We start from the raw sequence: 26,080 nt of genomic DNA, 5'->3' as shown, positions 1-26,080 counted from the left end.
CAGCTATACAGCAAAAAGGGCCCTGACATTATGTGTTCATTCTTATAATATTTTAAAACACCAATGATAACTGGGCCTGACCTCTCGTCCAGCCAGTGAAAGGTCAGATGAGATTGCTCTATGGCATGAGTTACCCAGCGTTTTCATTTACTTGTTGTTCTATTCCTGTGTTCTTGTTTATCTTCATTTCATTTTCGTTTTCAGTTGACATGTGGTCAGTAGGGTGCATCATGGGAGAAATGATAAAAGGTGCAGTGCTGTTTCCTGGCACTGATCGTATCCTTCTTAGCAGCCAGGGGGCCCTCTGGGTGTCACCCTGAATGAATTCCCCATTCGGTTTCAGATGCAGCACTTATGGTATATATTTACTGCCCTCCCAGGGCTTCTGTGAGACTCACATGTGAGCTCTTTACATCTGGCATCCTTGTAGAGTTTCATGTGTCCTACTAACATCTCCATGGATAGTACAGAATCAAATAAAAAAGACTCAACAATATGCCAACAGATCTGCCTAAATTCAGTTCTGCCAAAATGACAAGAGATAGACTCTTCCATATTATTTTGTTGCTGCTGTAAAGCTTTCAAAATTAAGATGTAACAAGATAAAAAAATGACAAAAATTTTCAATTTTAAGACTGAAGATTTATACATTTGCATCATGAGAAATATTCACTTGGCAGGGACATCTTTAATCAGGTTTATGTTCACCTACACATATACTTGATTTAACACCCATTTAGAGAGCATCCATATACCTTTCATTTTCAAATTGATCAACCTCTTCTACAATTATTTTTCTCTTTCATTTCATGTATCAGAATATTACTTCAAAATCTGCTCTTATTTTCTTCAGATTATTAACAAGTGCAATAGTGATTACATGATATGTATATGACTAGGTCATTTAAATCACTCAGATAAGTAAAACTGGTCCTCTCTCAAACAACAAATTATTAATAAGTAAAGGTTCAAGGCTCTGCAGCATTAAATAGATGTGAAGGATGTGAGATTAGTATGTGGATGTGTTTACATTGTGGTTCCACCATAATGCTTAAAAATATCTTCCTACCTTAAGTTACTTCAATACCTCTTATGTTGTCACTTAAGAAAATGTTATGTGCTCATCACATTAAAGACAAAACCTCTGCTTTTTTAGATGATCATAATCCAAAGTGAAATTGACCTATAATAGTAGGGTTTAATGTCTAATTATATAGTAAACTAATCACTAATATACCATGTCCATTCCATATCCTGATTAGCCATTTGCTTTAAATTTCTAATATCTATATTAAAATTCTTATCAAATGTCTATAAAGAAATGTGCAAAGTTGAGGATTACCATTATATATTCTAGATATATACAGTTCCACATGTTTATAGTATCACATATATAGTTCTTACCTATATATACTTTATGTTTGAAAAGGAATAATTTAGAAAATGAATAAGGCACTCAATTTTTCTTAAATGAAAGAACTTAACATATTTCATTCAATTAGTTAAAAGTAAAGTTATATTGTTTTTTTACTTCTATTGTTAAAAACTTTTTTCTAATATTATATATGACACACTTATTTTTAAAAGCTTTGTATGTTGCTGTTTGACAGATACATTTTATTAAATAGCATGTGTAAATTCACCAAATTCATATTAATAGTAATACTATTTCAAAGGTATGTTGGCTTGATAAAAAAATCCTTTCACACTTCTAAAAACAACACAATTTATTTTGTTTTAATAAATTATAGCACATTTAGCATTTCAGTACAAATGTAAAATAGTTTGGGCCAATTTTAGAGAATTTTATGAGAAGAGATTTAATCTGTATACTCTTTACTTTCCTAAAAATTCACTGTGGTTGAAATAATTGATGACTGAAATGAATATTTGCCACCTGTTGATTGAAATGATTTTTATTTTTTCCTTACATTTTCTATTAAAGAAAATTCAAATAGATTTTCACAACTGAGTTATTAAACTGAGTTTAACATTTATTAGAATCATTTCTTGGGAGAAGTTGAGTATCATTTTTTAACTTAGATGTCAAAAATCCTTATAAATAACACATTAGGCTGCTGGTAATGTTACATGGCCATGTTCTATGCTCTTGATATTTTGATACTGAAGTTTTAAAATTATTTTATGTTGGTTATAGTTTTAAATCAGTCATTAAAGCAAATTATGGCCACTGAATATGGCCAGTTAACCTTTTAAAATGAAGGACAGATAACTTATCTTTTAAAAAGTTTTTGTTATCAGAAATTACTTATCTCAGTCAATAAATTATATCTAAATCTATTGGTTAAATAGACTTTAAAATGGAGCTGTAGGTAAAGAGTATGTATAATATGCATCTCTATAATATATTATGAGGAATCAAATCATTTTTATTCAAGATATTCATTTATATGAAAGATTCTCAAGCAAATTTCTAGAGACTTTTACAATATGTGCATATTGTTTTAATTTAACAGTAAAACTTAAAATATTACTACTCACAGGATCTATATTTTTACTTTGTCTAAAAATTCAACATGTTAATTTCAGTGAGAAATTCAGATAACCAAGTAGTTCTTAAAATTATATGTATATAATTCTATCATGTTAATATATTTAAGTAGAGATTAATTGAATTTCATTCAATCAAATATATTTTTAACATTCTGCAGTAGATTCAGAATTCAACTGTTGAGATCTTTTGGGAGATCTAACAAATTTGAATATAGCTGACATTTTTACTTCAAAACTTATAAAATATTTATACTGTACAAGTGAATTAGCTCTGGAAGAGGATTAATAAAGTAGCCACACATATATTACCACTTGGATTAAAAAGTAGCATTACCAATACTTCCAAATACTTTTGTTTACTCAACTCTAGCCACATTCTCTCTTTTCAAAGAAATACTCTTATTTCTATATATTTATTTTTACACTCTTTCCTCATATTTTTATCACAAGACATTTATACTTAAAGCAATGTATGGTATAATTTTATGTTTTGCATATTTTATTGTTATTATCTTCTGAGTTTCTTTTTAAAAAATGTTTGTAGATGTCCACATTGGTGGATTAGACAGGTAAGCAGTTTTCATTGCTGTATGCTATTCCAGCCCATGAATATCTGACACCTAATCCATTTGTCTGTAAACAGACTTGGGGATATACTCAAAGTTTTAATTTTTTGTTTTTGTCTTTATAAACAAGAGTGGCAATAAGTTTGCCGGAGCACATGTATGAGATTTTTTAATAATGAATACCTGGAGTCCTAGGGGACACATTTTTTACTTTACGATGTAACTCTATTTGAGTTTTAAATTAATAGTGTATTTAATACAGAGCTCTCTACCTTTGGTATAGTCATTTGTATTTTTAAATTTGATACTAATCTGTTGGATTGAAACAATACTGCCTCCTTGGAGTTTAAATTTCCATTTTATTCATTAAAAGGAGGCTAAGCATCTTTTCCTTTATATATTCGTATTATTATTTTCTCCTTGGTAAAATGTTCTTTGTTGTTTTAAATTTTTTTCTATTGAGTTCATGTTATTTTTCCTCTTAATTTGTTTCACTGGCATCCAATCATTGTCAGTTTTATATGTTGCAATTATGTGCTCTCCCTATTTAGATTTTCATTTTAACAGCTTACTACCACTTCTTGCAATTTAGCTCTTTATTTTGAGACTGTTTTCTTTTTCCCTGAATTACATTATTTGGAAGGTCCTTTAGTGGAGTTTTTAATAAAACTGTATTTTGGTTGGGGTTCCCCTACTTCAAGGATAGTTTAGTTAAATATATATATATTTATATTGAATGTTATTTTCTTCTGACATTTAAAGATACTATTTGACTTTTTAAAAAATAAGGTTGCTGGTGAATAATGTCAGTGTAATAGACACCAAAAGAGATAGACTTCCTATTCCCTCGTTTAGGATTTTTTCCTTGGTCTTTGGTTATTTGTTGCTTCCCTACCAGGTGACCAGGTCTGGATTTCCTTTTATTTATCTCCCTTGAGATTCAATATTTCCTAGCTTCCAAGCTTTCTTTAATTCCTTGGATACCTCAGCCTTTGTTTCTTTGAAGATTTCATATCCTGTGTGTTCTTTACTCCATATGAAACTGACTGAGCACAAATTGGACATTCGTTAAAGACAAAAATATTTTTGAGCACTTATTATGCACCAGGTACTTACTATCAATAGAGATTTACCAATCAATAACCCTTCTGATCATCAAGAAATTTGCAGTTAAAGGAACAATATATTAGGGGATGGTAACAACTATAAGATACAAAGGATTAAAGTGCTAAAACAGAAGGCAGGAATTGCCTCCTTTCTTTTTAAGTTTAAACATCAAAAGTTCTTTTAAATATGCCTCTTTTGGTTGTTTTACTGACCTTATATAAGTTTGACTGTCCTTTCTTAACCTCTATTGTGTATAGAGTTATACCCAGAGATGAATGCAACTTTCCAGCAACTTTACAGCATCGGGCACATAGGGACTCTATAATGCCTCTTAAATAGATCCTATATTTCTGTTAGTGTAGGTGATTTGTATGAACTCCTTTATTTAAAGTAATGCTATTCACCAATTGGAAAAAACCTTTCATATTTTTCAGCTCTAAAATACATGCCAAACTTCACCTCCAAGGCTACTTCTCAGTTTCAAAATGCTAGTCAGATCCACCATTTGAGAAATCAGAATATCATACAATTAGATGAGAGTGCCGTTTACAACAGAAAATTAATGGTCCAAATTCAAAATTAAACATAAAGTACAAATGAGAGGCCCCTAAAATTAACCTCAATAGCTTTGTGAAAAATTTGCCTCTGTCACTCATATTAGTACGTACTGGAAAATATCAAATGTCTTCCAGCTTTTTGATTTGTAACATACATTAAAATAGTAAATAGCTTTATAAGACAAGATAAATTATAGCAAGGCCCATATGCCTCATGCTTCAAAGCCTTTGGATATTCCGTGTCCTACAGAATCCCACTAGCATTTGGCTGTCGGGGAACAAATAGCCTTTTCCTCAATTTGTCAGCTTTGACGTTTTTATGTAATCTGGCTTCTGATATTTCCGTTTCCTGTGCTCATTCATAGTACAAACAGATGTTAGTTAATTGTGGAGTAAGTCACTTACTCATATTTTATGTTATCAGAACTTGAGGGGTATTTGTGAGAAGAAGAGGACATTTTTAAATGAAAAACAAAGTAAGAACTTTTTTTTTTTTTGGTACCGGGGATCAAACTTGAGTCCTGGCGCTTGCACAGCAGGCAGTGAAACACTAAGCTAAATCTCCAGCGCAATAAGAACTTTTTTGTATTGCTGGGGATCTAACCCAGGTAGCCTCAGACATGCTAGGCATGTGCTCTATGCATGCCCCATTGCCCATGCCCCATTTCAAGGGAAGAAAACATTTCTAAAGGAACAAAACAGTTCAAAACACTAACATGAAAATATAGATACAGAACTCTGTCATACACACACACACACACACACACACACACACACACACACACTGGGTATATATTTATAATTTGTGTAGTATATTTTATACAAATATATGTAGATACAAGTATATATGTACTGTGTATATATATATGTCTATTACATATATGTCTATCTTGATCTTACAATTTTCTTCAAAAGTAAAAGTTCTTTTAAGAATAAATTTTATTAAGAAGAAATATAATTACCAAAATAAACTAATATTTTCTACTTTATATTGGGCAGATTTCTAATTTATGTTAGAAAACTGCAACATATGTTTTATTCTTACATCTTGACTTAGTAACTCCTAAAAGACTGTTAGTACATTCTACATTAATACTTCTCAAGATATGGTCCAAGGGTCATCTGGATTACAGTTATCATTGATGTTTTTATATCATCAGAGACCTATGGATGCACTATCCTATAAATCAATAGGGAGTAGAAAAAGGTCTGTATTTTTGTAAGTTTCCCTCGTTATGAATATTCAGGTTTGGGAACCATGGTTTTATATCCCAGTGCTTAATACATTCTATTTTCTAACACATTTCCACTGCAGACAGTGATTTATCAAAGCACCCTTTCCTAGAGGGCTCACGCTCAACACAGTGCCGAGGCAATTGGTTGACTTATGAGAGAAAACAGCCTTTGCTGGAACTATTCTATATAGATGTTGCTAAGATAAGGCAATCTTATTTTTAGGAAATAGCTGCAAATTTGGGGACAACTGCTGTTACTCTTTAAGGTGCAAATAGAGGTCACAAAATTTTTTTGCAGAAGATTGAGCACAGACCTAAAACAGAATAGAAAGCAAGTCAGATGCCATGAGGGAGGGTGCTAGCACTGGAAATCATATTCCTAATAACAAAAAAGCAATCAATGATGGGAGAAAACATAAAAAGAGATAGATATATTAATTCAAAGGGCATCATGGAATGAGGTCATTAGCTCTTTAAGGTTCCACTTAGTAGCATCTGAAAGCTTAAGTGTGCATAGCATAAATTACATTCATAATTATAACCAATATACTCAGCAAGGGATGAGGTATTTTTCATATATTTTGTTCAAACCAACCAGGGAAGCTAGGTCAAGAGAAGTGTTTGAAATGTAAGTGCTTAGCTAGTTGATATTAACAGGAATAATTTTCAGTCTGGGGATTTCACATACTAATTTTTACTATCCATGTATGTTTTTATTCTCTAATAAATTATAATGTTATTTGTTGAATATTTTAGTAATATTCAACCACATTTGCAAATTGCTTTGTTATCATACTCATGAAATCAAACTTTTTACAGTGTAACTATTTTTTATACAGTGAATTTAGAATGAGGAAATTTACTATCAATTCTTATTAAATGCCATTTTCTCATTTTATTCATTGCCTTTCATAATTTATGTTAAAGGCAATACTTTCTGAAATAGCAGATCAAAAATACAATAACCCATGCATTCATTGTTTTTTATTGACAATTGCATAGGCTAGTCCTTAATATATCCTAATATATAAAAGTGATGACTTATGGATGTTCTAAAGCAAATAAATGCTTTTCCAAAAATAAGTTTGGCTTTTCTTTTTAAAATATATATCTAATGTTATCAAGGTCCATGATAGTGGCTTATTCAAAAGCATTCCAAGTAGAAAAATACACTATATGCTTCTACAGTCTCTGATTATGACCTATAAACTGTTCTTATTTAACAAATTCCAAAATATCAGACTCTCCTCAAATTTTACCTTGATATACCATTATTTTGGGAATGCTATTTTAAAGGCACCTAAATCTGTATTGAATAATGTTATAATTCTAGCTAAATGTAATTAAAATATAATCAGGTGCTAGAAATATTTTGCCACCTTTTTAAAATGACTCATTTGTAGAAAATCCAACAGCTTCTTTGTCTCTGTGTTAAGTTTGATATCAAATCTTTAGGGTTCTGAGCAAGTTTGACCAATAATTACATGATGGCTCCATAAGGCATGATAACCTGTTTTACAGAATATGCCTCTTTTTCTAATTTATAAGGATAAGCATTTGAATCTTAGCATCATAAATGCTTAACTATTTAAATATATCTAAATAGTTATAGCTTACCTATAACCATGGACTTTTCATGAGTTTTTAAGAGTGACTTGCAAATCTAACCTTATATGTTTTAATTTCTTCTATTTCTAATGACTTTAACTTACTCCTCTATTCTCATGCACATAATAACTTCAATGAACTTTTAATGAAGAATGTTCTTGTTTAATTATTGCTGATGTCTTGTATATGTTCTGCCAAAGCTAGCACAATTGCTGGTGTCTTGTAAGGGAATATTCTTCAATTTTTCCCACCTGCATGTCATTTCTTGATAGTTCATTATTATATATGTACCTTTTTCATTATAATAACTGGGAGTGTATATAGTAATTTAAATCTTATTCAGTTAAGTTTTAAGGAAGGTAGAAAAAGATTTACAGATTAACCTGAATTTATCTTTCTTCAGTCTCCCATCTACTATTTGCATTTTATATTTATTGAGGTTAAATGTAGTCATTTTGTCTCTCCTCAGGACTGCCAATTTTTCTTAGTTTAAATTTCTTGAAAGCTGGGAGTAAAGACTTTAAAAAGCTCAGTTAATTAGTATTATGGTTAGAGCTTTTCAACTGTCATAAGTTAGTAGAAATGAGTTAATAGTAAAGAATAGAGTTGTAGAAGAATCAATGATGTAGATTTGTAGAAGAATTACTGCTTGTAACGTTGAACCCACGACAAATTTCCAAGACCTCTCTCATTCACTGATGCATGGTAAGGAAATCTGTTTGAAATCCACTGCTTGCAGCTGGTTGAGATTTTCCAAGGGTGGTATTGATTATATGTAAGACTATGGTGAAATGTAGATGGTAGATCCCAGGAGAGTCTTAGTCAGTTACCTGACCCTGGGAAGGAAGTGGGAGGAAAAGATGAGTACCAGGTCAAGGGTTACCTAAGTTACAGTTAGAAAAAGTAAACTCAGGTGTTTTATCGCTTATAGAATGACTATTCCAGAAAAGCTAGAAGAAGAGATTTAGCACTTTTTCGCCAAAAAGAGGCTTACCCTGATTTGCATGTTACACAATATATATGAGCAACAAAATACTACATAGTTCCCAGTAAATATATGTAGTTTTTACATGTCAATAGAAAAAATAAAAAAATCCAAAATTATATTGATTCTATATGTAATATGTATAAGTAGAAAACATTAATTAGTAATGGAATTTCCTAATTTTTTGAAAAGAGAAAAAAATCTGAAAGGTAATTTAGGAAAAATGTAAATAAGTATTTAATGTATACATGATATTTTAAAATATGATTACAGTAACTTCAGGATAAAAATGTCACTATGAAATATCTTTTCAAAAATTCTTATAATTTTATAGAAAGTTAGTTCAATGTGATTCTTATTGTGTTATTTGGATAACTTTTTATCTTTACAAACCAAAGACTATATCATAATCTTGTGTTTGTTAAATAATGCTAGCTCTCCAAAAGTGTTTGTTACAAAAATAGATTTAAAATTCCAACAATTCTTTGCCTAACAATTCTGATTTTATATTTTTGTTTTATGTTACTTATTAAACTCCAGTTGTATTGATAATTTTGGGATTCTGAGAAGATTTAGCTTCCTGATTATTGAAAGAGAAGAGCTCGTAGCCTGCACTTTTTTTTTTTTTTGCCTTAACTATTCAATTCTCAGATATTGACCAGTGGAATAAAGTCATTGAGCAACTAGGAACACCATGTCCAGAATTCATGAAGAAATTGCAGCCCACAGTAAGAAACTATGTGGAGAATCGGCCAAAGTATGCTGGACTCACCTTTCCCAAGCTCTTTCCAGACTCCCTCTTCCCAGCGGACTCTGAGCACAATAAACTTAAAGGTACGCGCCTGCGGGCAACGCCAGAACACCACAAAATCAATAGGGTAAAAAATGTGTGATCCAGAGATCTTTCTTTAACTGAAACTACTTCAAGATAAGCAGAGGTATTTCTTAAAAGAGCTTTCTTACCAAGAGGGGTGGCTTAGGGGTTTATAATTGTGTAGACCCTCAGAGGGAAGGAAAAGAATAAAGTATGGGACAATGGTGTAATTTAGCTATTTCGTGGGGGTTTATTTTGAATCTTAAAATTATTTTTTGAAGTGTATCTTTAAAAGATCAATGTGATATACATTAAATCATTGTTTTACTCCTTTTTACTACCTAGAAAATATTTTCAACACAAGTTTTCAGTTGTACAATCTTGGAGATGCAAGTGTTTGAGTTTCTTTTACTTGTATTTTGTGGACTGCTTAACCACCTATTTTTAAAACTTAGAATAGTAAATGAGATTTTTATTCAACATAAGCACTTTCATAATAAATGCTTCTTTCTGCTGTTGTGTCTGGAGTTATCACATTGTTTCTGTGGTCTTGATTCGTACATTGGACAGTTGGATTTCTCCTTCTCCTGCCTCTATAGATTCTGTGAATGGCAATGAACTAAATTATTATAAAAGCTTTTGTTTTTAAGATCATCATTATAAATATACAGATTGGAAAAAAGGTCATACTCCAAGTAGAGATATTTTAGCATTTATGCCTTCCTAATTGAGATATTAAGGAAAAGTAATCCCTTCTCAAAAAGATATTTGTAGTGTAACAAGATAGAGACAGCAAAGCCCTCATCAAACTATTAAATAATAATGACAACACTTGTAGCAAAAACTAGTATTATATTTTAATATAAAATCACAATGTAATCTCAATTTTCTTGAGTTTAGTTGGAACCTCTCCAATTACAATTATTTTCATAAATTAAAAAATAGTTTGTATATTTATGATTATTTAATTTTAATTTTTACATACAATTGGCACATTATGAGGACTCATAATATACCAATAAATAGTGGGGAGAATTCACTCTACTGTATTTGGAAAAGAGTATAACAGCTTTGCTCAAAAAGGAAAGATCAAGCATTGGACCCTTTTCACCACTTTATTTCATACATGAGGTACGGATTATTGCTTCTTGGTGAGATGCTTTGACATTAGCAAGTGGGAAGCACCCATTCCAGCCCTGCACTTTCTAAGAAGAGACATACAGATGGGTGTGGCTGGAGAACCTGAGTGTCAACTCTGGCATAAAACAAAGATCTTTGAACTAGTGACATAAAAACACAGTCTTCTTAGGCTATTAGAAGGCTACAGGTAATTAGAAAGGTTTAATTTTGAATTACTATATAATTATTTTTATTACCCTTGTGAACTTCAAAATTTTATTTGGAAATGATACTTATCAATTTTTATGACTGAGTTTGCCAGAAATGTAGTCAATAGAAATAAAATGTCCCAAAGTCTGACTTAACTAATGATTTTTCATGTTAGTACAAAACATTAGAAGGTAAATGCAAAAACACAAAATACTTATAGGATAGGTGAAAAAATAGTTTGCTATATTTCAACCCTAGTATTGTCAAAATTATGTGAAAAATAACTGAACAGAAAATAATTATATGAAAAATTTACACTAGAAAAAATATACCTCTAATTTGAAATAGTTGATATTTCCTGATTTTTATATTTTATGTTGACTTTTTCTGAAATTAATTGAGGTTCTGCTCTCTAAATTTGAAGTCTTACCATATATTTAGAATATACTAAATATTTTCACTGTTAGCCTTTCAGATCAGCTGAATAGCAGTATTGGTTTAAAATACTCATATTTTAAAATTTTGGTTAAAGCTAGTTTATGCAAAATATTACATTTTAGAGATGAAAAATTAATTTGTCTTTTAACGGTGTTATTAGATAAATAAGCTTGCTTATTATTACCATATAATTTTATAACTAGTACCACCCACACCATAAAATTAATCATGGCAACATGAACAGGATATAGAGTATTTCATTACCACCTAGCAGATGTAGCTTTGGGATGGCTTTAGCCACTAACTTTTGGATTTTACCAAGCATGATTCTCTTGATTTAAGATGTCTAATAATTACAGAATGTTAAAATGAAGTTTAGTAGTTGAATGATGTAATTTCTTTCACATCTGCACTTCAGATTGTTTATATGATTATAAGGTTTGGATTATATGAGCCCTTAAATCAGTGCTGATTCTACTCAAATCCTGATAATGCCATTGTATGAATAAGAATATGAAAGCGCATACATTGATTTAGCTCCAAACGGCCATCCCTACACTTGTGAAGCATCACGAGTTTGTATTTCTCTTCCGCCTATGTTCTTGGAGATTACCCAATCAGATTGCCTTGCTCAGATAAGCTCTGGGTTGATAGGGGTCGTATAGAAAACCACGTGAACAACTGTACTCACTCAGAGCGTCGTAACCCCCAGTGGACCCCAAATGACACTTTGAGGCTTTAAGACACATAAAGACATGTAAAATGCATTTCCTTTTTCAGCACATTAAGAATTTTTCCGATGTTTAGAAACTAGTAGCTAATTATTTGTTTTTTAAAGTTTCTTCCCCATCCAACAAAGTCCCTTGCTGAAATAAAAATCTTACTAATTATTTTTCTCATTTATGGTTTCAGCCAGCCAAGCCCGGGATTTGTTGTCAAAGATGCTAGTGATTGACCCAGCCAAAAGGATATCTGTGGACGACGCCTTACAGCACCCCTACATCAACGTTTGGTACGACCCTGCAGAGGTGGAGGCGGTAAGGCCTAGGTTGATTTTACTTTCCACAAACCGCAGTTCATGGTGAAAACTGAAGAGAACTAGAAAGAACACCCAAAAGATTTTATTACATTTCTAAGTACATTATGCTTCCCTCAAAAAGTTATTTTCTTCAACCTATGTTTTAAATGCATTTCTTTTTTCAGGACTTTCTGTTAAATGGAATGAGTAGTACAATCTCTTTATTTCATCATCTTCCTTCTTTCCTTCCTTCTTTCCCTTTTCCTCTCTCTTCCTCCGTCCTCCCTCCCTCTTCCTCTTTCCCTACTCCCCTCCTCCCTCTTCCAATTTCCCTCTCTCTTCCCCCTCCCCTCCCCCTCCTCTCCCCTCCCCCTTCCCTTTCCCTCTTTCTCTGCCTCCCTCCACAGTGCTAAGAATCAAAACCAGGGTCTTTCCCATGTTGGCGAGTGCTGTACCATGGAGCTACATCCCAGCCTAAGTCTAAATGTCCATGACTTACTGCTACTTGTTTTCTCTAAATTAATAGCACTTATGTTTCCTCCAGGGTGTTAAACTATCAGCCTCTCCTCCTGCAAACTTCACAGTAGAAAACATAATAGAGAATAACTCACTTTGCTTCTCTTTCCTTTGTAAGAATGTTTCATTAGTGCCCTGTGGGGACTGCAGGTGCCCATGTGTGTTCCATCAGGTTCCCGATGAGAAGTTCTTTTTGGTGCTGCCTTTAAATGTTACTCTCAGCCATGTTACCTTCTCCTAGAAATGTCAGAATCACTTGGAATTCTTAAAGTACCTGTGGTAACTTATCTCATTTTCCTTTAACATAATACTTTCCCATGCTTTTGTTTGGATTTGTTCCTCAACTTCTATTTGAAATACTGCTTGCTTTTACCTTTCTCTGCACCCCAGGGTACTCTGGCTAGGAAACATTTTTTCTTTGTGTCAGGTTTTTCCTCTGCTTCATCCTGCCCTTGCTCAGGTCAGAGGTACTAAATGGAAACTTGAATAATCCCCACTCCTTCATTCTGTACTAGAGAAGCAAGAGAGAGCTGAAGGATGACGTGAGGACCAGGTAGAACTGAATGCTGCTGATAGAATATGCAACAAGCTCCTTTTACATTAGGCAAATCATTTAGCATTTGAAAGTTACAGACAGAGCAGTTCAGTAATGAGTATAATGAGGATGGAAACTGAGGGGTCACCATCCTGCTGGACTTTATTTTAAGATCTGCTCAGATTAGCATTACACAATGATGCTGACTTTTCAGTTTGTTTCAAATTAATTTTCAGTCATTTTATTTTATTCTTACAAAATCAATTCCCTATAATTACTTCCCCCCCACCCCCTTAAATTCTTTTATTGGTACATTTTAGGTATACAATACATTTACATTTATCATTGGGTACTTGTACCTATACATGATGTATCTTGGTTCTTATTTTGTTCTCCTTCCCGGTCCTCCCTTCACCCCCTCCACGCTTCCCTATTTACTTCACCCCCTCCATCCTTCCCTATTTACAAAGACTTTGTTTCCAGTTTTTCCTTTTCTTATATTACTTTTGAGCTTATTATTCACATATTATATGCCTGCAAAGTCAAGATTCAGGGTTCATGGTCTCAGTCCTTCTCGGGTTTTCCCTTAGTACCTAACTAGTAATTCTTGTTGGAAACCCCGACAATTTTGTCAACACTACAAAATATTCTCCGCAATTGTTATTTTGGTGGGAAGTTTCCAAGTAGCCAATCCGAGAGCGTTATTTAGTTCTCCTTGCCCCTGATTGGCTGCTGCCATGTAACCATCTCGGCAGGCAGATGCATCAGCATTTCCGCATCGTAACAGGTTGCTGTACCACGTGTGCTATCTCCAGTGTTCTCAGTTTTGATCTTCTTAAAGCCTAAGATCCCACCAAAACGCTCTGCACTTTCTAAGGGTTTATTAATACAGTATTTTATTAAATTAAATTACATAACTGCAGGAGACATAGCATAATTAGGGTTTAAACTATAAAAATGGCCATTTATAGGCATTTTTCTGACCACATCTAAAATCTGCTGTTTTTCACAATTCGAGGGTGCTCTAGGAACATAACCCCTGTGAATTTCGGGGGTCCACTGTACACATTCTGGTTACTAAAAAAGAACTTCTTCCAGTCTCTCGTGCTTGGGAGATATTTTAAAAAATATTCTTGGAGTAGAATGAAGTAAGGTGTATTTAGATTCATAGGATGTACAACCTTTGGGCTTGCGTGGGCCACACTGAAGGAAGAGGAATTATCGTGGGCTTCATATAAAATATCTAATATAGTCAATGTGTCTAAGTAGATATTCTTCCTTTTTTTGTATTTTAACTAATTATTAAATTATTTTACAAACAACACCACAGGGCCAAGTTTAATAACTAAAAAGGAAAACTTCCACGTCTGCCTAATAGCAGGGCCTGGTATGGGAAGGTTGAGTTCTGCTGTCAGGAACCTCTGGGCTGCACTCCCAGTTCCACAGCCATGGAAAATCCGATACACAGGGATCTCCAGTCTACCGAGTGTGGTAGGTGCAGAGGGCAAGGTAAACGCTGCAAGTGACCTGTGCTCCGGACACAGAGCTCATTCGCCCCCAAATAGTCCGTGCTTGAGCACCAGGCACGGAGTCATGAGAAATGTCATTAAAAATCACAGACTCGTGTCGAAAGTTCATGGTCCTGTGAAGCCACATTGCTAGCTGCCCAGGGCTGTATCCCCCTCCCCGCCCCCCGCACGTGGGCTGGATACCCCTGGTCTATATTATTATGAAATTGAGTATGAGAACTTTTTCTCTGACAAAATCCAAGAAAATGTTTTAGGTTATGTTGTTATCAATTTTTTATGTAAGTAAGTTATTTGAGATTGGTGCTTCTTATTTATTTTGATAGTTTCATCCGGTAGAATATTTATTTTTGCTTATATCTAATTTAAGGTGTGTAATCTATTTTTAATGGATTTTGGTCTAGAGTTTAATTAGTCATAAAATCTACATTTGTAACTCACTTGTAATTATGTTGCCTATAAAAGAGACATTGCTTAGAATCCATAACGGCATATTACAACACTATCAATGAGTTTTAAATGTATTTTAACATTTTATGAAAGAATCCCTTTATATTAAAAAAGATACCACTTAGGATATTAAATTGTCTAAAGCCTCTTTTCCAGCCATTTCGATACTGTAGTGCTGGGGCATGGAGAAAAACAAGAGGGGACATACGGATTTTGTGGGGAGAGTCTTACACAGCCCAGAGCTCTAGGGAAAGGAATCAGCACATAAATAACAACCACATATTTGGCATCTAGCCTGGAATCATTGGTTGCACAAGGTTAAGGTTGTCTTAACATCTACAGATGTTGCAGTGAATCCTAATCAAGGGCAGGAATAGTTTATTACTCTCTGAAATGTATTGCAGAGGTCACAACTAGGACATGACGGGACCTGAAGACTCTGGAAGCAACAGTCAGCTACGTTTTTTGCACCACCAGTAGAATTAGTGTCTTTGTTATCATACATGAGTGAGTATTTAAAATAAAATGACCTTTCTTTATAGTACACAGCAAAAGCTATATAATGAAGCAACATGTCTTCTGCCAGGACTTCAAGAGTATTTTGCAACATGAACGCTGGTGTGCCAAAATCCAAATAAAAGTAACAAATAATTAGAAGTTGAAAGCCCAAGCAGCTTTCAAGTAACTTACATGTGACTAAGGAAGGAAGAAAATTCAAAAGTGAGAGGGAAGAAAGAAGTTTATTAGAGGGGAATAGAGACAAGGGGAAAGAGAATAAAGGACAAACTGCATGAGAGTGTCAAGCCTTATGGAGAGGTGAAAAAGAGTAGAGAAATAGGAAGGGTAGAGGGGGTGAAGGGAGGGCAGGGGAATTGGGAAAAAAATAAGAACCAAGATCGTCATGTAAAGGTACAAAATCCCAATGAAGAATGTAACTGTATTGTATACCTAAAATGTACCAATAAACTTAAAGAAAAAAAAGTAAAGAAATACTGTGTGCACTAATCTATGACTCACACCACAGGCTATCCTACACGTTTCCAAACTACCAGAATCAACAACGAAGAGAATATGAATATTGTCATAATTCTAACAGGGAAAATCAGTCATGTTCAAATGAAGTTAAAATTTTAACAATTTAGATTCAAACTTAATAAATTCTTATGTTTATAACAGAGTAGTACATAAAGATTTTGATGTTATAGCTGCTAAAATTTTGAGCAAGTTTTCTTTTTTTTTTTTTGCATATAATGTTCAGAGTAAAAAAAAAAAGTGTATGTTCCAAACAGACCACAGAGGCCACACTAAATGTCAAAGTTTTCTGGTAAACAATTGGCAGGTTCTCTGCCTGTGGTTTCACATTCATCAAGAGGGCAAAGATACCACAGACAGCTGCAATTAGTGAGCTGTTTGCATACTCACAGGTATGGGAAAGATGGTTTAAGTTTAAACTTTTGCTCTGCTCATTACTAGCGCAACTTGGTCGAGTTTATTAATCTTTATGCATTTCAGTCTTCTTAAATAAAAAATTCTACTCTCAGATCACACTTACAGCATACTGACAGTGCTTGGCAGCCAGTAGAGATTACATACATCATTATTATCCTCATTATTATTACTACTATGACTTTTACATGAAAAGGTTTACCAACATTTAGTATTAGGAAACATTTTTTTCTAGTGCGGTGCACAAGGCCTGCCAACCAAGATACTGCAAAAACAGTCCACAATTCTTTGAATGATTATTGAAACTGATGTAGTTGCTCCATGATTTAAATCTATTAGTCTTTTTCTGTTGTTGCGTACCTATGCCTACCTTCCAAGTATAAGAGAACCCAGTGCCATTAGTTTAAACTGAAAAAAAAAGGTTAGAGTCCACAAATCTTTATTGTAATTCTCTTTATTTTAGGAAACTAGGGGATATTGAGGACTTCTTTTTTTCTTCATTCACTAATTTTATTGGTACATTTTAGGTATACAATATGCTGACATTCATTTTTGGAAATTTGCACCTTTACATAATGGCTCTTGGTTCTTATTTTTCCCCCCATTCCCCTCCCCTCCCTTCAACCCCTCCACCCCTCTCTATTTACAAAGACTTAGTTTCCATTTTTTCATTTTCTCATATTTATTCTTTTTCCTTCTTTCCTTTCTTCTACCCCTCCTATTTCCCCTTCCCCTTTGGACCTTTTCTTCCAATTTCACATTATCTATTATACATTTTAATCCTTATTTACACTTTCAGTTCCTCACACCAGGGAAACTATTCTGTATTTACATGTGTGTCCTCTTTATTTCGCTTAAGAGTATGGCCTCAATGTGCATCCATTCAGCTATAATTGTCTCTAGTTTCTCATTCTTTATGGCTGAGTAAGTACTGCATTTTATAAAAACCCCACATTTTCTTTATCCTATCTCCAGGTGATGGGCAATTGGGCTGTTTCCAAGTTATAGCTATTACAAACAATGCTGCCATGCTATATGTGTAAATATATCACTGTGGTATGATTCTTTTAATTCTTTGGGGGAGATACCCAGCAGAGGAATAGCTGGGTCAAATGGGACTTTCAGTCTAGTTCTTTGAGGTATCTCCATACTGATTTCCACAGTGGTTGCACCAGTCTACACTCCCACCAGTAATGGAGCAGTGTTCCTCTTTCCCCACAGCCCCTCCAGCATTTGTTATTTTATTATTGGTTGATTTCATGATAGCAGCCATTCTTTATGGGGTGAGGTGGAATCTCAGTGTTGTTTTCATTTGCATCTCTTAAATGACCAGTGATGTTGAACATTTTTTCATATGTTTATGTGCTATTTCTACTTCATCTGAGAAATGTCTGTTCATTTCAGGTGCCCATTTTTGTATTGGGTCTTTAAATTTTGGAGGTCTGATTTTTTAAAGTTCTTTATAGATTCTAGATAGTAGACCTTTGTCTGAGGAACAGCAGGTGAACATTTTTTCCCACATTGTGTGTCTCTTCACTCTGTTGGTGGTTTCTCTTGCTGTTCAGAAGCTTTTTAATAAGAAGAGATCCCACTTGTTGATTGTGTGTGCTAGCTCATGGTTTTGTTCATAAAATCTTTTCCTACACCAATGTCTTCAAGAGTTCTACCTAACCTCTGTTCCAGCTGGTTCAGCATTTCTGTTTTAATATTTAGATCTTTAATCCATTTCAATTTTAGTTTAGTGCATGGTGAGAGATATAGGTTGAGTTTTAATCTTTGACAAGTTGAAACCCAGTTTTTCCAGCACCATTTATTACAGAGGCTATCTTTCCTCCAGTGAGGGTGTTTGGCTCCTCTGGCAAAGATGAGGTGGCTGAGTGTGTCTGGTGTTGTTTCTGCATCTTCTAATCTGTTCCACTGGTCCTCAGGTCTGTACCATGCTGTTTTTATCACAGTAGTTTTCTAGTATAGTTTCAAAAGGAGGGTTGTGATACCACCTGCCACGTCTATGTTGCCTAGGATTGCTTTTTGTATTCTAGATCTCTTCGTGTTCCAAAATAGTTTTTGGATTGTTTTCTCAAGGTCCATGAAATATCCTGTTGGGATTTCAATTGGAATTCATTGAATCAATATAGCAGTTTTGGAAGTATGGTCCTTTTCACTATATTGATCCTTCCTACCCAGGAGTAGGGGATGTCTTTCCATTTTCTGATATCATTTTCAATCTCTCTTTTCAGAGTACTATAGTTTTCAGTGAAGAGGTCTTTGATTTCTTTCATTAGGTTGATTCCTAGGTATTTCAGTTTTTTGGGTGGTATTGTGAAAGGAATTGTTTGCCCTATTTCTCTCTCAGTGAATCTGTTGTTTGTGTAGAGGAAAGCTATTGATTTTTGTGTGTGGACCTTGTATCCAACTACTCTACTGAATTTGATTATTAAGTCTAGAAGACTTTTGGTGCAGTTCTTGGGGTCTTTTATATAGAGTATCATGTCATCTGCAAGTAATGACAATTTGACTTCTTCATTTCCTATCTTTATTCCTTTTATTTCTTTCTCTTATCTAATTGCCATGGCTAATCTTTCCAAAACTATATTGAACAGGAGTGGTGATAGTGGACATCCTTGTCTTGTTCCTGATTTTAGTGTGAAGGATTTCAGTTTTTGACCATTTAGTATGATTTTGGCTATTGGTTTTTCATAGATGGCTTTTATCAGGTTGAGGTAGAGACCATCTATTCCAATTTTTTATAGGGTTTTTATCATCAATGCATGTTGGATTTTGTCAAATGGTTTTTCTGCATCTATGGAGATAATCATATGGCTTTTGTCCTTGGCTCTATTGTTATAGTGTATTCCATTGATTGATTTGTGTATATTGAACATCCCTGCATCCCTGGGATGAATCGCACTTGGTCAGTGTGTATGATCTTCTTTATTCTATTTGCCAGTATCTTATTAAGGATTTTTGGATCTATGTTCATTAGTGAGATTGGCTTATAGTTCTCTTTTTTTTTTTTTTTTTTTTGGTACCAGGGATTGAACTCAGGAACTTCCACTTGGGAGACAGGCGGCAGCACCACTGAGCTAAATCCCCAGCCCTGTAGTTCTCTTTTTATATATTCTGGAGAGTAGACGTTTGTCTGAGGAACTGCTGGTAAATATTTTTTCCCACATGTGAGTGGTCTCTTCATGCTCTTGGTGGTTTCTCTTGCTGTACAGCTTTTTAATAAGAAGAGATCCCACTTGTGGTTTCTTTGTGCTAGTTCACGTGCTGCTTAGGATTTGTTCATGAAACCTTTTCCCACACCAGTGTCTTCAAGAGTTCTACCTAGACTCTCTTCCTGCCAGTTTAGTGTTTCTGTTTTAATATTTAGATCTATAATCCATTTCGATTTTAGTTTAGTGCATGGTGAAAGATAAGGGCCTAGTTTTTTTTTTACATGAAAATTTATATAATTTATTTAGCACTTTTTCCCCCCATTAACTTTATTGGTACATTTTAGGTATAAAATACAGTTACATTCATCATTGGGATCTTGTACCATTACATGAGTCTCTTGGTTCTTATTTTTTTCCCCCTTTCCTTGCCCTCCCTTCACCCCCTCCACCCTTCCCTATTTGCAAAGACTTTGTTTCCATTTTTTTCCTCTTCTCATATTTTTTCCTTTCCCTTTTTTCCCTTCCTGTACCCCTCCCAATTCCCCTGTTCTTTTAGACCTTTTCTTCCTGTTACACAATATCAGTTATATATTTTTTAAATTACAATATTAAGATCTAGGAGACATTACCACAGATTTTACAGAATTTAAAGGGATATAGAAAGCATATTACAAAAATCTTTTTTGAAATAAATTTGACAACTTCTAAGAAGTACCTTGGAAGACAAATTAATGAAACTAACTCTGGAGGAAATACAAAATTTGAATAGCACCTATTAAAGAAATTATATTCCTAGCTTGAAAACCTACCTATATGACAACAGTAGGCTCATAAACATTTTAACTGATAAATTATATCAAACAATTAAAGCAGAAAAAAGAAGGAGCACTTCTCCCCTCATTTTAGGAACTCAACATTGTGCTAATCCTAAAACTAGATAAAGATAATAGAAGAAAAAAGTATGAACATAGATAGAAACTTGTTTAACAAAACAAACTATTGGAACTCAGATCTGGCAGGATATAGAAAGTGGTTTTATTATAGGGATGGCAGTGTTGGTTCAGCCTTGGAAGACTCACCTCCAAAAGTCATCATTTAAACAGAGGAAAAGAAAGAGCCATACGATCCTGTTAGTAGTTGGAGAAAAAGTATTGGACTAAATTGTACAGGTGTTCATGGTAAAAGTTACCAGGGGTCTAGAAGTAGAACAGAAACTTCTCAACAGATTAAAGACATGTTCTCCATACTTCCAGTGAGAACGCCTTGTATGAATGGAGAAGATACAATGCTTTCACCTTAAGGTGGAGAACAAGGGCAGATATGCTTACTCTTTATCTGTCCATTAAACTTTGAAACCTAGGCCCCACCAAAATAGTCTGGCAATAAAATGACAAAACTAGGATAGGATTGGCAAGGTAGAAGCAAAATCTTTATATGTAGATGAAGTGATCATCTACAGAGAAAATACTAAGAAATCTCTAGGAGCCCCTAGAACTTGTACTTGAATTTAACAGGATTAGAAAACACAAGGTATATATAAAAATTCAGGTCTGTGTATACTTGCTATAAATGAAGAATTGGATATTGAAATTTAAAAGTTATGTAGGAGTACAAAGGACCTAGAAAAGTTAAAAACAAAAACAAAAATTTGTACCTAATTTTAAGACTTCTAAAGCTACAGTAATCAAGGCAGTGTTGGTGTAAGGAAAGACATATAGATCATTTGAATAAAACAGAGAATCTAGAAATAGAATCACACATATATGGTCCGCTGAGTTTTGAAAGATTATTTAACATTAGCATTTTATAGAATATAAACTCAATTCAAGAGCCAAGGAAGAGATAGTGTTTGCAGCAAACGGCACTAGAACACCTGGTATCTGTATATAAAAAATTAACCTCAACCCTTTTTTTCCATACATGAAAATAACTTGAAGGGATCTATGAACCTAAATAAGAAAGCCTAAAAGTATAAAACTTGAAGAAGAAATTATAAGGAAAAATATTTATGAATTCAGGGTAGGCAAGAACTACCTAGGATACAAAAAACATGATGTATAAAAGAAAAAAATTGATAAATGAGATTCCATCAAAATTTAGAACTTTAAATGACATCACTAAAATGAAAAGTAGTCCTTCAACAGACCATATTTACAATGCATATAACTTATGACCAGAATATATAAAGAATTCTTAGAGCTCATTAATAGACAACCCAATTAAAATGTAGACATAAGAAGATGCTAAATAGCCAGTATAGCACAAGGAATGGTGTGCAACTCTAGAATCAGAAAAATACTAATGAGTACAAAATAAGATTGAATTATACACTCATTAGGGAGATGAAGTCAAAAGTTTTAAAAGCCTTGTCATGACTTTTTCTTTCTGTTGGATTCTCCCTCTTTGTGTTTAATTTGTCACGGCCAGTGGATTCATTTTGCTGGATTTCCTGGAGTTGTGATCCTCATTGTCTTTTCCTACGGTATTGTCTAAAATTTTTTGGAGTGCCGGTTTGGTATTCATGAAGTTCCTGAGGTGCTCTTTATCATGAAAGTATCTTATTTCTCCATCAATTTTGAAAGATAGTTTTGCAGGGTATATGAATCTGGGTTGGAGGCTGTTTTCCTTTAGGGCTTGAAATACATCACTCCAAGCTCTTCTTGCCTTGAGGGTTTGCATTGAGAAGTCTTCTGTGATTCTGATGGGCTTTCCTTTGTATGTGATTTGTTTCTTTTCTCTCACTGCTTGTAGAATTTTGTTCTTCCGTTGGATTTCTGGAATCCTAACTATTATATGCCTATGTGTAGATTTTGTTTGATTAAGGCTAGCTGGAGTCCTATATGCCTCACTTATCTGTATGTCAAGTTCTTTTCCCCTGCTTGGGAAGTTTTCTGCCATCACTTCTGTTATCAGATTTTTTTATGTCATCTGCACTCTCTCCTGTTTCTTCGTTGACTCCAATCAGTCTTATGTTATTCTTCTTTTCATCGTCTAGCAGCTGCTGGATTGATTTCTCATGTTCCCTTACAATTTTAAAGCAATTTTTCTTTTCCTGGTCACTAATTGCAATCTTATGTTCTATATGTGAAATTCTATCCTTGCATTGGTTCATTCTGCTGTGCAGACTTTCGATGGAGTTTTTAATCTCTTGGAAATCTGTTTGTGTCTGTTTTATGGATTCCATTTGTTTCCTATGTTGGGATTCCATCATGTTCCTCAGATCCTCTATTTTTTTTATCTGTGTCCTCTCTAGATTTATTAATCATGTCTTGCACCATGAGCAAAATCTTTGCTGTTATCTGAGTAATTATTTCTGATTTCATTTTTCCCAGATCCTCTTTTGATGCCAGTTCAGAGAGTCCAGGTGGTTGAGTATCAGATTGTTCCATCTCATTTCCCTTTGGGGTTGCTGTAGGTGATCCAGAAGTCTGTTTTTGAGGCTTGTTTATGTGTCTTCTCATTTCCACGGGGTGGGGGGTGCTTCTGGTGCCCACATGGCTCACCTTCTCTGCCCTAGGAGCTTGGGATGGCGGTGGGGGAGCTTCCTTCCGGGTTCTGTGACTGGCTTAGCTTCTCTGCCTTAGGAGCCTGGGATGGAGGCAGGGAGCTTCCTTCCGGGTGCTGAGACTGGCTGAGCTTCTCTGCCCTAAGACCCTGGGATGAAGGCAGGGAGCTTCCTTCTGGGTGCTGGGACTGGCTCACCTTCTTTGCCCTAGGAGCCTGGGATGGAGGCAGGGAGCTTCCTTCCTGGTGCTGGGACCGGCTGAGCTTCTCTGCCCTAGGAGTCTGGGATGGAGACGGGGAGCTTCCTTCTGGGTTGATAGGGGTCTAGTTTTAATCTCTGGCAAGTTGAAACCCAATTTTTCCTGCATCATTTATTAAAGAGCCTATCTTTCCTCCAGTGAGGATGTTTGGTTCCTTTGTCAAAGATGAGGTGGCTCATTGTGTCTGGAGTTATTTCTGCATCTTCAAATCAGTTCCACTGATCTCCTGGCATTTTTTTTTTTTGGCCAGTACCATGCTGTTTTTATCACAGTAGCTTTGTAGTATAATTTCAACTTGGGGAATATGATATCCCCTACCTTGTCTTTTTGCCTAGAATTGCTTTTGCTATTCTAGGTCTCTTCTTATTCCAAATGAATTTATGAATTTTTTTTCTCAAGGTCTGTGAAGTGTGTTGCTGGGATTTCAATTGGGATTTCATTGAATCTATGTAGCAGTTTTGGAAGTATGGCAGTTTTCACTATATTGGTTATTCGTACCCAGGAGCTAGGGATGTCATTCCATTTTCTGATATCCTCTTTGATCTCTTTTTTCAGAGTGCTAAAGTTTTCAGAGTAGAGCTCTTTGATTTCTTTTGTTAGATTAATTCCTACTATTTCATTTTTTGGGATACTATTGTGAAGAGAATTTCTTCTCCAGTTCCTCTCTCAGTGAGTCTGTTGTTTGTGTACAGGAAAGGTATTGATTTTTGTGGGTTGACTTTGTATACAGCTCCTTTGCTGAATTTGGTTATTAAGTCTAGAAGACTTTTCGTGGAGTTCTTGCGGTCTTCTATTTAGACTATCATGTCATCTGCAAATAAAGACAATTTAAATTCTTCATTTTCTGTCTTTATTCTTTTTATCTCTTTCTCTTGTCTAATTGCTTTGGCTAATATTTCCAAAACTATATTGAACAGGAGTAGTGATAGTGGGCATCCTTGTCTTTTCCTGATTTTAATGTGAAGGATTTCAGTTTTTGACCATTTAGTATGATGTTGGATGTCTGTTTTTTTTATAGATGTCTTTTATCAGGTTAACATAGAGCCCATCTATTCCAATTTTCTGTAGGGTTTTTTATCATGAATGTGTGTTGGATTGTGTCAAATGCTTTTCCTTCATCTATTGAGATGATCATATGGTTTTTGTCCTTGGCTCTATTAATATAGTATATTACATTTATTGATTTGTGTATATTGAACCATCCCTGTATCCCTGGGATGAATCGCACTTGGTCAGGGTGTATGATCTTCTTGATGATTTTCTGCGTTCTACTTGCCAATATCATATTAAGGATTATTGCATCTATGTTCATGAGTGAGATTGGCCTAGAGTTCTCCTTTTCGGTTGGGTCTTTCTCTGCTTTGGGGATCAAGGTGATGCTTGCTTCCAGAAATGAATTTGGGAGTATTGCTTCCCTTTCAATTTCATTGAAGAGTTTAAACAGTAGTGGGAATAGTTCTTCTCTAAATGTCTTCTAGAATTCAGCAGTGAAGTCATTGGGACCCAGGCTTTTCTTTGTTGGTAAGTTTTTAATTATGTTTTCAATTTCGTGGATTGATATTGGGTTGTTTAGAATTTTTATGTCTTCATTTAACTTTGATAATTCATACACATCTAGGAATATGAAAATTTCTTCTGTGTTTTCCAGCTTATTGTTGTATAGGTTCTCAAAGTAGGTATTGATGATCCTTTGGATTTCTGTTGGGTCTGTTATAATTTCAGCTTTTTCATTCCTAATTGCATGGATTTGGGTCTTTTCTTTCCTTTGTTTTGATGAGGGTGGCTAAGGGTTTGTCAATTTTGTTTTTTCTTTCAAAGAACAAACTCTGTGCTTCATTGGTTTTTCTGTATCATTTTCTTAATCGTCATTGTATTGATTTCTCCTCTGATCTTTATAATTTCCTCCCTTGTATGGGCTTTGGTTTTGTCCTGCTCTTCTTTTTCTAGAAGCTTGATACTCAGCATGAGGTTGTTTAATTGGGTTTGCTCTGTTTTCCTAATATGAGTATTCACTGCTATGAATTTTCCTCATAAGACTGCCTTCATTTTTTCCCATAGATTCCGATATGCTGTATTGGCATTTTCATTTAATTTTAGAAACTATATGATTTCTTCTATAATTTCCTCTCTGATCTATTGGTTCTTCAGAAGTGTGTTGTTCAATTTCCATGTGTTTATGAAATCCTTGTGTTTTTTTATATTGATCTCTTATTTCTTCGCACTATGGTGTCATAATGTATGCAAGATAACTTCAGTTCCTTCGCACTTACTTAAACATGTTTTATGAGAAAATATGTTGTTTATTTTGTGCAATGACCTGTGTGTAGCTGAAAAGAGTGTGTATTCTGATTTTGTGGGGTAGAACATTCTGTAAACATCTGTGAAGTATATTTGTTCAAGAGTTTGAGCTCTAGTATTTTGTTGTTATTTTTTGTCTAGTTGATCTATTTCTTTGTGACCATGGGTTACTGAGGTCCCCCACTACTACTGTATTAGTGCTTGTTTGATTTTTCG

At 34.3% G+C, this 26,080-nt stretch overlaps 1 protein-coding gene across 13 annotated transcripts in view; it reads left to right on the top strand.

The window, feature by feature from the left end:
* The window catches only part of Mapk10 (mitogen-activated protein kinase 10), a 357,438-nt gene that overhangs the window by 284,269 nt on the left and 47,089 nt on the right, over positions 1 to 26,080 (top strand). For 11 of the 13 annotated variants that reach the window (XM_021248788.2, XM_004870515.4, XM_087185890.1 and 8 more), the window contains 2 exons: positions 9,224 to 9,406; positions 12,066 to 12,190. In XM_021248788.2, coding sequence (XP_021104447.1) covers positions 9,224 to 9,406; positions 12,066 to 12,190 — 308 coding nt within the window. Of the gene's footprint in view, positions 1 to 204; positions 277 to 9,223; positions 9,407 to 12,065; positions 12,191 to 26,080 lie in introns of all 13 variants that reach the window. The other 2 variants (XM_087185889.1, XM_004870519.4) reach the window with 1 other exon arrangement.

Source organism: Heterocephalus glaber, unplaced genomic scaffold (genome assembly GCF_053883595.1).
Source record: "Heterocephalus glaber isolate CG9 unplaced genomic scaffold, H.glaber_assembly_v1.0 deba00001503, whole genome shotgun sequence".
NCBI classification, from domain to species: domain Eukaryota; kingdom Metazoa; phylum Chordata; class Mammalia; order Rodentia; family Bathyergidae; genus Heterocephalus; species Heterocephalus glaber.
This window is presented reverse-complemented; position numbering and strand designations above follow the sequence as displayed.